The sequence below is a fragment of the Ruditapes philippinarum genome, unplaced genomic scaffold, assembly GCF_026571515.1.
Source record: "Ruditapes philippinarum isolate M1 unplaced genomic scaffold, ASM2657151v2 ctg4618_1_1_1_1, whole genome shotgun sequence".
NCBI classification, from domain to species: domain Eukaryota; kingdom Metazoa; phylum Mollusca; class Bivalvia; order Venerida; family Veneridae; genus Ruditapes; species Ruditapes philippinarum.
In genome coordinates this window covers 256130-269584 of record NW_026854290.1, presented here as the reverse complement: position 1 = coordinate 269584, position 13455 = coordinate 256130, and the positions used below count along the sequence as shown (strand labels likewise).

Genomic DNA, 13455 nt, shown 5'->3' with positions numbered 1-13455 from the left:
CAAAGATGGATATCTATTTACAAAAAAAGAAAAGAAAAATGTTCCAGTATATAGATTTGAGCCCCGTCACGACAAAACCCACATAGTGTGTTTGCGACCAGTATGGATCGAGACCAGCCTGCACATCTGCGCAGTCTGATCAGAATCCATGCTGTTCGCTTACCAACTCTATTACAAGTAGGGAAACTGATAGCGAACAGCATGGATCCTAATCAGACTGCACGGATGCGCAGGCTGGTCTGGATCCATGCTGGTCGCAAACACATTATGTTGGTTTTGTAGTGAAGCGGCTCATTTGTGTTTGAGCATATGCAACATGTAACAAATATCCAGTGATTCACTTCTGCTCTATTACCTCAATCATAGGAATCCTTGGTAACGCTATAATAGTAAATATAAAATAACACATTACAAACATTGAAAAATATGGTTCCCCACACTCAAGCTGTATATCAGATACATCACACTTATAGAATAGGAAGTAAAGATTTTACAGTTCTGTACATGAAATAAGGTCAGCAGAAACTGGGGAAGGGCCATAAAGCAATCTCATTAAAATCAGATCATTGTTTTCTCTATGTCACTCTTCGCTTCGAAGCCTTCCTAGAAATGGGTAGTGAAGCGACCTTTTGGATATGATTTTTATGAGATTGCATGGCCATAAAGAAAATTGTAGCTTAAGATATTTTACCTTTACCCCACAATCAGCTGAGCTTTTACCAAAAAAATGTAGTAACTTATCTAATGACTTACCAAGTTAAAACAGTTAAAAAGCATTGAAACCAATCATAAATCATAAAACACCAAGTGAACATTTATACCTGCATACAAGAAATAAATATTGAGATGAAATTAATAGATTCACCCTTTATTCTCTTAGAAATCCAGCAAACTTAGGTTGGTTTTACAATTCATCATAAATTATCCACTTTCCGCAAAAAAAATTCATAAAAATAATGTATATTAAAGGGGGAAGTAGGTCATTATTAATACTTAAAATAACACACAATTTGGTATCATGAAAATGCATGTACCTCTTAAGGTATTATGTCCATGATTCCAACTTGTATGACAACTTTACTAGAAAGTAGTAAATTAGCTAAGTCACATATTTCTTTACGATATAAAAACCTCTTTATGATAAACTTTGTGAAAACAGATTGTCTTATGAAATAAAAAGTAAAATGACAATCACCATATTTAACCGTATCAATAGTTTTATGAACCAACAAAATAATCTTAAACATTACCAAACATTTTTTTTTCTTATTAACATTCAATTTCTAGACACTTATCATCAGACACTAAATTGGACAAATATTCAGAGAAAAAAATCTTGTACATGCAGGCTTTAAAAAATTTAATTCAAAATCAAAATTTCTTATATTTCATATATTATATAAACTTTAACGAGTGATCATTTTAAACATATGTTTTCAACATTAAAAAGATGCCCAATATCATTAATTGCAAGGGCAGGTTTGGTTATTCAGGTAATATACTGCTGAAAACAAGGGGTCATATTAAGACAAACAACTATTAAAAATATCAATTTCACCTTAAGATTCAAAGCAATATATATCATTGTCAAAAATGCTGCAATTAAAGATAGTCAAATGCAGACTATTGATTAGCCTAGTATGTATGAACTAAAAGCAATCAGCTCATTTAAAGGAGCATTACTTGAGATGTTTCATACAAAAAGTAATCTTAAGTAAATAGCAAATTTTTTATTTCTTTACTATTAATAAAAGTCAATAGTCAAGTCCGAAAGTTACTGCATCACTCTCACGTAAACTGTACACTGACATAGTTCTGTTTCTAAAAATAGAACACATTTTTAACATTCACCAAGTCCTGTTTCTAAAAATAGAACATGACTCAAGGTATGCACCTTTAAAAGAATAAGCATGGTAAGACTAGGAAGATAAACATGTCAAAATGCTGATTGGAGAATAGATATTTTACATTACCTATTTACCAGAATTTGTAATTTGTATGGTAATATGTCAAACCGTCTGTTTCAAACATGGCATGAAAAAAAGCATTTTCAATTACTTTTTAAGCAAATGATTGATCCTCTAAAAGCATCAATAAAACATCCGAGTTATTCCATGAATGTAGAATAAAAACAGTTTGCAAAGTAGTGAAAAAAAATTATGATTATTTTTTTTAACAAAATCACTTTACTGAATAAGTAAAAACATGACTAAAATTTCAATAAATTTTAGTTTTATTGCCATATTTCATACAGCTGGTTGGAGTTATATACAAAAGTGTGCAAATAAATTGTTTGTTTCTTATTTCAAGAATAAGGGTAGAAGATATGAATTTAGTTTGCAAAAAAAAGAAATGAAAATCAAAAATCAAATGAAATAATTTCTTCCAAAAAAAATCATACATGGGTAATGATATTACATGTATATAGAAAGGCAGGTCTCAAAATATGAAACAAACAATATTTTTATATGTTGTACTTTTTTATTTACAAATAGCTGCCCTTTATGACATAGTCAAACCATTGGTTGCATACATCTTAGCTGTAAAATACATTGCAAGTCAATAAAGATAATCAAAATATAATTTCCTTCAAACAGTTTAAAACAAAGAGGTAAATAATCTGTACACCTCAGAATATAACTTCAAACACTGCACAGTAGATAAATTAAATGCTGAGCATGCAGTCTTTTAACAAAAAGTATGTCCAAAAAACATATCAACCTTGTTTCCATGCTAGCAAAGTCTGTAAATCTTGGACTGGCTTGTTTTACTTTATAACTATTCCTTCATTATATTTGCTTTTAGATAAGCTTTTTTCATTACCCTAGCATTGCTAACCTATTACAAGATACGGTAAGCCTAACATATTATTAACATGTCTTCAAAAAAAGGGGAAAAAAACAAAATTTTCAACTTGCAATTCATTCATTCAAATCATATTCAGGTGAGTTAAAAAAAATTTTTTATGAAAATGAGTATGACTTAATAATGTGTAAGTATATTTATTCATAAAAAATGTTAAAATGGAAAAAAAGTACAGGATAATTACATTGTTTATGGTATTATAATCAAAGATCATCTAAGACACTCAGTCAATTATTGATAAATATGTAAATTGAAATATGCAGAAGCAGAAAAAGGGCAGAATAAAATTTATCTTTTGAATGACAAGCATCTGTTTGAAGGAAGTCATATACATGAAAAAAAAGTAATGCATGGTGCATACCCCACCCACCAGTCTTTATAAAGAGGTATATTTCAATGATGAAACTAACCTTTCGTTGCTGTCCTAGTTCCATTGTTAATGAGATATCTTTGTAGCATCTGTAAATAATGTCTGGTAACAGAGCAAGCACGATAAGTACCAGCTCCGCAAACCAGACCCCACCAGACGTGAACACTGTGTTCCAAACTTGAAACAGATAGTTATGATCACTGAAAAAGTCCCTGTAAAATATGACATAATATAAGTTGTCATGGAGATAAATTGCCCAGCATAAGGATCGAATCAGTGACCCCTGTAAAATATGACATAATATGAGTTGTCATGGAGAAATATTGCCTGGTATGAGGATCGAACCAGCAATCTAATGCTCTCCCTATTGAGCTAATCTTGCAGACAACTATTTCCTTTTTAAACGAACACTTAGCTTTCTTGAAATATATAATATATGCACAATGTTAGGAAAGGAATGACACTATGTTGCATAACATTAGATATGATGATAACAAACCAAATGACAAAGTAAATTATTTCTTAACTGACATAAATTCAACAATTTTCAACCATTTTTGACCATTAAATTATCATTATTATCTTATTATTATTATTATTACTATTATTGCATTATCATATAATATTGCATGACTTCTTGTTCAGATACTTTGCATTTAATCAAGGTGTCTCATGGGCATCAATTGAATTAGAACTGTACAATATTATAAAATAAAGGGTGCACTCATAAATCATAATTAAAAATAAACTAAACCAAAATAAAACAACACAAAATCAGTATTCAGTTCATTTCTGAGTGTACCACTCCATTACCTTGCACACTTTTTTTTCTATTTTCCAGTGCACCAGTTTAAATAGTGTAAAAACTTGAAATTTTATGTAATTATCAGTTGAATCTTAGACGAGCTCCTTTGAAATACACATCATAATTAAGGCAGTCAATAAATGTACATGTACTTACGGCCACAGGACAGAATTGTAGACTGCTGTACCAACAAAATAGGAAAATGCAGAGAAGGCAAAACTGAGCCATATAGGAAGCGACCAGTAATAAATGGATAAACTTAACTGAAAATAAAAAAGAAGTCATAAAAAAGTAAAAAGCAATCAATGACTGTCCATAATTTGTACAATAATTGATTAGTTCTTGATATTAATATTATGCTATAGTACTTAAAGCAGCGTGCCTCCAGATTCATGCTTATTTTCATGAAAATTTTAAGAAATGTATTATAAGGTAAAATATTGTCAAGTCCACAAAGAAAGTAATTTACACATTGCAAACCCACAATCCATGTAAATTACCAACAAACGGTCATATATATGAATAAATAGCCCCTACTGTATTAGTCACACAGTAGAAATATGTTGATAAATACTGAAAAATCAGTCATTAAATGCACATAAAATGTTAATTATTACTTAAATCTTGATTCTCTTTACTTTTCTTAAAATCTTAGTACTTTTTTTTTCAAGTCTGATTTTCTTGAAATAGTTTGCTCTTCTGGAGGCATGTAGATTTAAATTGAAAATAATATTGTTTGTAATTAAATTACGTATAAATCAGATAGCACAGGTATGAAATGTTTATTTAATCTACTATAATAGCTGTAGAATAATTTGACAGGAAAAGTTCTATACTATTTTCTTATATAATGCTTATATAGTAAGGGAAATCTCTCAAAATATAACCATATGTCTGTTGCAACATGATTGTGTAGTGTTTTTTTTAATTTTATGGTATATTTTGCTAGTTGTAGATTTGAACTCTTTATATTCTCATCTGGTGGCATTATAAAATGCACAGCAACACCTCAACGGGTTTTGTGAGAAATTGATGAAGTACAAAAACAAACTTAACCAAAGAATGTCACTAACATAAATGCAGATGGATATTGTTACTGAATAGTAATGCTGTCCCTCTACATGTAAATGTAAAAGAAACAAAAATTCCACAGATAATCAAGTATGTGATCAATTTATCATCTTACCTTTAGACAAACTATAACGAGACAACCAAAATACACAATAGAACCAAAAGACCAGTTTCCTATCATCTGAAATATACAATTATATTAGTTCTATCTCAAAATGAATCACAGTGAAGCTAGTATTCAATACAAAATCATGTTACATGTTCAAATATGTCACTCAATAAGACCTCTACATATTAAAACACTTTCTTCACAATTTTGACACTGTGACTTTCACAAAACTTTGTTCCTAATTTGCTCCTTCATAAATAATGCAAGAGTATCCACCTAAACATATATTTCCCTCAAAGTGAACTCCGGCAGTTAACAAGCTAAACAGGTGTATAGCTAAATCTAGCTTGTTATTTTTATCCTTTTGTTAGTAAGGCAATGAAATTGTTAACATTTTTTTAGTTGGGTTTTACGTCACACCAACACAATATAGGTCATATGGCGACTTTCCAGCTTTACTGGTGGAGAAAGACCTATTGTGGCCTCCCATGCATCATTTCAACCACAAATGGGTACCTGAGTAGAACCACAGACTTTCTGTAAGCTAGGTGAATAGCTTCCTCACATGAAAGAATCCAAAGTCCTTGCTGGGATTCGAACCGAAAGATGTGAGGGGTAAGTATTTTGAAGTGAACAATCAATGATCTTGATTATACGTCACTAAGCAGCCTTTCTTTTTCACATTATCTCTTTGTATAAAATATTGTGTTTGTTTGTTTTTTGTTGTTGCTTTTTTGCCAATTTTACTCATATTTGTTGTGGTATAATTTTGGCCAAATCTTTGAAGTCAATCCTCCTGACAGGCTTTCCTTGATAACTAGCCAGTAATTTCTAATTTCACGACAAGTACTTATCCCACATGATTTTTGATTCAGCTATAACAGACAAATGACGATAACTGTGTAAAGCTAATAAAAAGATGTATGTAACACTTACTTTTCCATCTGAAAACAATGAGTTTTCCTCCCCAAGTAGAAACAATGTCCCAAAGAACATTACAACACAATGCCATAAACCTGCAAGATTTATAAAACAACATGATAACAACATCATAACAACAACTTATATAATATATCTTGAATTTTTGTACAAAGAACAAAGGCAACTTTTAGTTGGGTTTTATGTAGCACCAACACTGTTAAGGTCATACAGCAATTTTCCACTTTGACTGTTGGAGGAATACATCAGCAGCAATTCTGTGCATTATTTTAAGTTTATGTACAAAAGGGCACCTAAGTAGAAACATCGCTGTTCCATAAGCTACCAGGATAACTTTACACTTGAAAAAATGAAAGTCCCTAGTGGGACTCGAACCAATAGCAGCACGAGGCAAGTGCTTTAAAGTCAATGACCATAACCACTTGGCCATGGATTTAACAACTGACAATATGAGATAAATAGGTTAAGTTCTTATCCTAGCGTGTGTGTTAATGATCTGGGTTATTGCTTGACAAGTTTTCACATCCATGAAATCTTACCAGTCTAGTTTGCATGATTATTTCATATTGAAAATCCTTAAACTCATAATGGAAACTCATAATGGATGGTTCCAAATTCAAAGAAAGGCAAGTCCATTACAGAAACTTTGAAAGGAAAGGAAAGTAATAATCGGAACACATCTAACCCTAGAAAGAAGTACAATATTGGCACACATGCTTTTTGAGGGAAAATGCCTCCACACAGTAGCCCAAACAACCCTGATCTTTACATATATGTTTCTTAAAATTAAGAATGGCACCAATTAACAGAACAGCATAGTAACAGAAACAAATGCATATTTATGGGGTTTGCTAAACTTGATTTTATCCAAATAATGCTTATGGTATTAACCTTATATATCTCAACACAAGAGCGATCAGTGATCACATGTGTCGCCTCGTGATGGCCAATTTCATGTTCGGACAACTAGACTTTGTACTGATCATTCCTGTAAAGTTTGGATAAAATTGCACCAGTAGTTTATGAGGAGAAGTCCAGACAAGCTTTTGTGTATTTGGCAACACACAGAAAAAATCACCTTTTTATCAAAGGGCCATAACTCAGCCAAAAATCATTCAACAGGAAAACCCGTGCAATATGCGCAATGACTTGAGCTACAGATCAATCCTGTAAAGTTTCATTGAAATTGCATTAGTGGTATAAGAGAAGTAGTCCGGACAAACTTTAAAAATAAAAATTATTAAAGTGCCATAACTCTGACAAAAATCATTGAACTGGAAAATGCTGACAATATGCACAACTAGACTTTGTACTGATCATTTCTGTAAAGTTTGGATGAAATTGCACCAGTAGTTTATGAGGAGTAGTCCGGACAAGCTTTTGTGTATCTGGCAACACACAGAAAAAAACGTCTTTTTATCAAAGGGCCATAACTCCGCCAAAAATCATTCAAACGGAAAACCCGTGCAATATGCGCAAGGACTTGAGCTACAGATCAATCCTGTAAAGTTTCATTGAAATTGCATTAGTTGTATAAGAGAAGTAGTCCAGACAAACTTTAAAAATAAAAATTATTAAAGGGCCATAACTCTGACAAAAATCATTGAACCGGAAAATGCTGACAATATGCACAACTAGACTTGGTACTAATCATTTCTGTAAAGTTTGGATGAAATTGCACCAGTGGTTTATGAGAAGTAGTCTGGATAAGTTTTGTGACGGACTTACCAATTTTTCAGGTTTATGAGCTATTTCTTTTGTTCTTTTCTTTTGTTTCCTTGTGGGCTAACTATTGTTTTCTTATGAGCTAACTATTATTTATGGAATGAAGTCCTTTGTTCTCTCTTGTCCCAGTGTACCGTTAGTTAGCTCATATACCTAAAATGTTTGTGAGGACAGACAGAAGGACGGACGGACAGACGGACAGACAGACGACAGAGAAGTGATCCCTATATGTTGCCACCACTCAGTAGAGGCGACACAAAAACTGCAAACACATCCACTTCTTTAAGCTAAAATATAAAATTACTAATACTCTTCTGGAGGACTCGCCCATATGGGCAACCAGCGGTGAGTATAAAATAAACTCAAATACACACACACTTCTTTAAGCTGAATCAAAAATATTTTTCCTTCAAAATTAACTTTAAAATTTCTTAATTGTAAATTTCATCATTTTATTTAAACTTACCTGAACCATTCCATAAAATGAAGTTATGTATAGACATATTTTCATTTCTTGATATTTTCCTGAAAAAAGAAATTATTAATATCTTATTTTATTTGACAAAAAGTAGATATAATTAAAATAAAGCTAATGTTTTCAACTTTTATTCACAAAAAAATGTAATAGAAAATGAAAGAAAAGTGTTTTTCTTCTTGTTTACTAAAGAACTTCAAACTGTAAGTAAGTTCAATAAGTCAACTTGATTTCCTTAAAGTTTAGGATTTGTAAAGAGAAATTTTGTTTATGAAAGACATATGAACATTTCAAGTTAGTGATTTCCTATAAAATATCTTGATGATCCAAAAAGATTTAGAATTCCCATTACATTCTTGATTACATAAGAGTTTTACCTGTAGAGTTTAGGCTATTACCCACGTGGAAACTTGATTACATAAGAGTTTTACTTGTAGAGTTTAGGATATTACCCACGTGGAAACTTGATTACATTAGAGTTTTACCCGTAGAGTTTAGGATTTCCCATGAAAAAACTTGATTACATTAGAGTTTTACCTGTAGAGTTTAGGATTTCCCATGAGGAAACTTGACTACATTAGAGTTTTACCTGTAAAGTTTAGGATTTCCCATGAGAAAACTTGATTACATTAGAGTTTTACCTGTAGAGTTTAGGATATTACCCACGAGGAAACTTGATTACATTAGAGTTTTACCTGTAGAGTTTTGGATATTACCCACGTGGAAACTTGATTACATAAGAGTTTTACCTGTAGAGTTTTGGATATTACCCACGTGGAAACTTGATTACATAAGAGTTTTACTTGTAGAGTTTAGGATATTACCCACGTGGAAACTTGATTACATTAGAGTTTTACCTGTAAAGTTTAGGATTTCCCATGAGGAGACTAGGTTTTAAATGTTGTTCAAAGATGCCATACATCAGTATAGGGAATGCAGTAAATACCATGTTAAAATTCATCAAATACCAACTCTCATATAGTGTCTGAAAATTTTAACAAAAGAAAATATGTTATAAATAAGCACTATAAATTACAAACTATAGCAAAGATATTTTGTTTACAGCAAAATGTAACAAACTATTGCTTGTTTTAAACAAATTATTCATTGAGGTTAGATGAGAATTATGCAAATATACCCTCCGAAACAAGTACATTTGAAGCAAGTACCTTAAGTACAAGTAACATAGATTTTAATCATTTTAATAATAAGATTTAAAGAATGTTTGAGGATTATAACCTGAAGAAAGTAGCCCTTAATGTGAAAAAATTTGTCATAAAATTATCCAAATTTATATAGGTGTGCTAACTTCAAAATGCAATACTGAACCTAAAGATGACTCAGCTATTTTCATCTTGGGTCAATGAGTAACTTTTGGAAACTGCTGCAAAATGCCAAAAATGAAAAGTTTTTTGGGTGGCTCAGTGGGCTTTCAATTCCAAAGCACATATGGTGTGATAGCTACAAAACTTTTCTGATATACATGTAAAATATCACTTAAATTATACAGAATATAATTTTTGATACTAAAATCCCTAGAAGAACTAATGGTTTATTTAGCGATAAAATCACTGTTTGGGATATATCATTTCTTAATTAAAATCTAATTAAACTAACCTGTTCTGAGAATGCAGAAAAAAATGTGTAGAAAAGCTGGGCAGTGATAAAAGCCACATTCTGAAAAATAATCAAACAGCAAACATATTTAAATGTTATGTTATTGATGTATAAATATCAGATATCAAGTTTATGATATATCTTTGTGAATATTTTTATGTCTTAGTGACAAGAAGATTCTGGTACATGTAAACACAAGACAATCCAGTCTGACACTCAAGTTTGAATTGTTGAAAACTTGATTAAGTAAGTATATTGAATAATAAGTTATGTTTTAACAGTTATGTTTTAACAAGTTTTCTTATATTTTCTTTTGTTTAATAATTTTTATACCTTAGCGACAATAGGGTGCAAAATAAAACAGCGTGTTATGAAAATCAGCAACTGAAGTAATCTCCACTTAAAAAAATAGCTTTGGTGATCTCCCTTATTTTGTCTTATTAGAATCAATATGAGCCGCGTCACGACAAAACCAACATAGTGCGTTTGCGACCAGCATGGATCCAGACTAGCTTGCGCATCCGCGCAGTCTGATCAGGATCCATGCTGTTTGCTATCAGTTTCTCTACTTGTTATAGGGTTTATAGGCGAACAGCATGGATCCTGATCAGACTGCACGGAAGCGCAGGCTGGTCTGGATCCATGCTGGTCGCAAACCCATTATGTTGGTTTTGTTGTGACGCGGCTCATATAATATTGGTCTAAGTCGGCGTTTATCGGATATTTAACACCCCTGTTTCTGTCGTTTTGATGTGAAAAAGTTAACAACTCCGACCTACAGCCTTTGTGGTCTATTCCTATGCATCCAAACTCCAAACCGATGTTAAATAGCCAATGAACACTGCTGAAACCAATATTATTTCTTAAATATTGTATAGTCACCTACAAAAATTAAAGAAGTGATCCATATGTATGAAACAACAAATCAAAATCACATGATTTAGGCCTAGCTTGCATTGTAATTAAAGATTAAGTGCCTGAGTAACAACTTAAAAACATTAACATAGCATGTGGTCTTCTTTCCAAATTGCCTAAAATAAACTATAGATTTTACATTATCAGAATCTACTTATTATGACACAAGGCCTAGTCTTCAGGCCTAAATAAATGAGAGGCTAAAATGTTATATAACACATACCTTATAAAAGAAATACTGAACAAGGTTAGCTATTCTAATGTAGTAAAAATGTCCATGTACAAGGAGTGCCTTCATCAGGAATCGGAACTTCGCGAAAGCATAATCACTGTTCCTTACAGCCTGCCTTCCTTCTTTTCCCATGATCCCTGCAGATAAATAAACATAACAGAAATCTTAAGAAAGACAAAATGCACAGCAAAGCAGGTTCTCAATTGTTCAGTTGGCTATCATATTGTATTTTAAATGTCTGAACAAATCTTCCGAGTAACCAAGTCATCGATCGAAAGGATGACTGAGTACTCGAGTACTTAAATCAGTACTCATTGTTATCCTCCTTTTTTTTTTACATTGCAAGGTGAATACAGAATATATTCTAATTATTTTCACTGATATGCTGAAGAAATTTTGCAGATACATAAAAATCTTGAAATTTAAAACTAACTTTGATGTTTAAAAATATCAAATTGTTTTTTTTTCTAAATGGACATCTAACTTACTTTGAAATGTTGCTGACTATTACAGGTTCAAATTAAGGAAGATTTTTAATTTTTGTTTTTTTAATGCTGAAAGTATCCTTATGTACGTTAAGGATGCAAACTTAATAGAGATTGATCTAAGTTCTAATAACATACTACACATTTTGCTAAAATGAACAAGAGCTGTCGGTAGGACAGCACGCTCGACTATTCTAAGTGCTTGATAGTAAAAGAGCCTTGATAATGTTAAATGTTTTAAGTTCACAAAAGGGCTAAATTTTTTTATAAATTCATTTTATAGGCCTTTGAGAGAGTCTAATTATACAGTATTGGCTCGACTATTCGGAAGGTAATGATACAAGGGTGTTTTAATGGGTATAATAATACTAATTACCTCTGAATACATAAATTTGACATAAAAGGTACAAAGGCTTGTTATTAAGATGTTTTATCAAGTAAATCACTGCTTTATTATTATGAATGCATAAAATTGTCCCAAAAAAGGCACAAACCCTTCAGTAGTTATTGAGATAACAGCTTACAAGCAAAACTTTACCATGAATTTCTAAGTTGAAAAAGGGGAGAACAATCAGCCTAAATGCAAGATAGAATTATGGATCTTTGTCAGTGACCTACAATTATGTCCCTAAATGCATATGTGAAGTTTTAAATAAATATCTTTAATAGTTATTGAGATATGTAAAACTTGCATGTAAACATTAACCAAGAGACTAAGTAGAAAAGGGGATATGAATCAGCCTTAATGCAAGATAGAGTTATGGAACTTGGTCAGTGACATACAATTCTGACCCTCCAATTATGACCCTTAGTGCATGTGTAAAGTTTCAAGTAAATATCTTTGAAGACATTTAACCTTAAACCAAAATTTCTAAGTTTCAAAGGGGCAAATAATTCTGCAAATATTGCAGGTAGAGTTATGCAATTTTGCAAACTAATGTACATTGTTACTATAAACAAGAGGGCCATGATGGCCCTAAGGTCGCTCACCTGTATGTAGGCTCCCGGAGCGGGGCCAGTTTAAACCCCAGGGCTTTTATTTGAACAAACTTGGAAGACACCTTTAAGAAGACGTTTCATGATGTACACACTTATAATGAAAAACAATGATCTGCCCTCCCCTACCCCCGGCAGGGCCAATTTTAACCAAGGGCTTTTATTTGAACAAACTTGGTAGACACCCATAAGAAGATGTTTCATGCTAAACATCTAAGCTGTAGCTCATTGTGTTTTTTTAAAGAAGATTTTTTAAGTTTTTACTATACACATATAGTTAAAAACAATGACACCCCTGGGGCGGGGCCAGTTTTGACCCCAGGGCTTTTATTTGAATAAACTTTGTAGACACTTACTAGAACATGTTTCATGCTTAATATCTAAACTCTAGCTATTTGGGTTTTTTCAAAGATGTTTTTTAAGTTTTTCCTATACACATATAAGGAAAATCAATGACCCCCAGGGCAGGGCCAATTTTGACCCCAGGGCTTTTATTTGAACAAACTTTGTAGACACTCACTAGAAGATGTTTCATGCTTAATATCTTAACTCTAGCTATTTAGGTTTTTTCAAAGAATACTTTTTAAGTTTTTGATATACACATATATAAGGAAAGTCAATGACCCCCGGGGCGGGGCCAATTTTGACCCCAGGGCTCTTATTTGAACAAACTTGGTAGACACCCATAAGAACATGTTTCATGCTAAATATCTTAGCTCTAGCTCTTTGAGTTCTTTAAAAGAAGATTTTTTAAGTTTTTACTATATACATATAGGGAAAATCAATGACCCCCTGGGGCGGGGCCAATTTTGACCCCAAGGCTTTTATTTGAACAAACTTGGTAGACACCC

The 13455-nt window shown here is 32.1% G+C and overlaps 1 protein-coding gene across 16 annotated transcripts in view; it reads right to left on the bottom strand.

Annotated features, from left to right (window-relative positions):
- The window catches only part of LOC132739707 (phospholipid-transporting ATPase IF-like), a 77290-nt gene that overhangs the window by 28347 nt on the left and 35488 nt on the right, over positions 1–13455 (bottom strand). For 9 of the 16 annotated variants that reach the window (XR_009627045.1, XR_009627046.1, XR_009627047.1 and 6 more), the window contains 8 exons: positions 11115–11260; positions 9977–10036; positions 9217–9344; positions 8351–8409; positions 6157–6236; positions 5227–5292; positions 4197–4303; positions 3276–3447 (listed from right to left, as the gene is read on the bottom strand). Coding sequence is in view for 13 of the 16 variants with exons in the window: in XM_060727481.1 (XP_060583464.1) it covers positions 3276–3447; positions 4197–4303; positions 5227–5292; positions 6157–6236; positions 8351–8409; positions 9217–9344; positions 9977–10036; positions 11115–11260 (818 nt within the window). In the remaining 3 variants the exon portion in view is untranslated. Of the gene's footprint in view, positions 1–355; positions 382–1973; positions 2019–2477; positions 2541–3275; positions 3448–4196; positions 4304–5226; positions 5293–6156; positions 6237–8350; positions 8410–9216; positions 9345–9976; positions 10037–11114; positions 11261–13455 lie in introns of all 16 variants that reach the window. The other 7 variants (XM_060727490.1, XM_060727489.1, XM_060727491.1 and 4 more) reach the window with 3 other exon arrangements.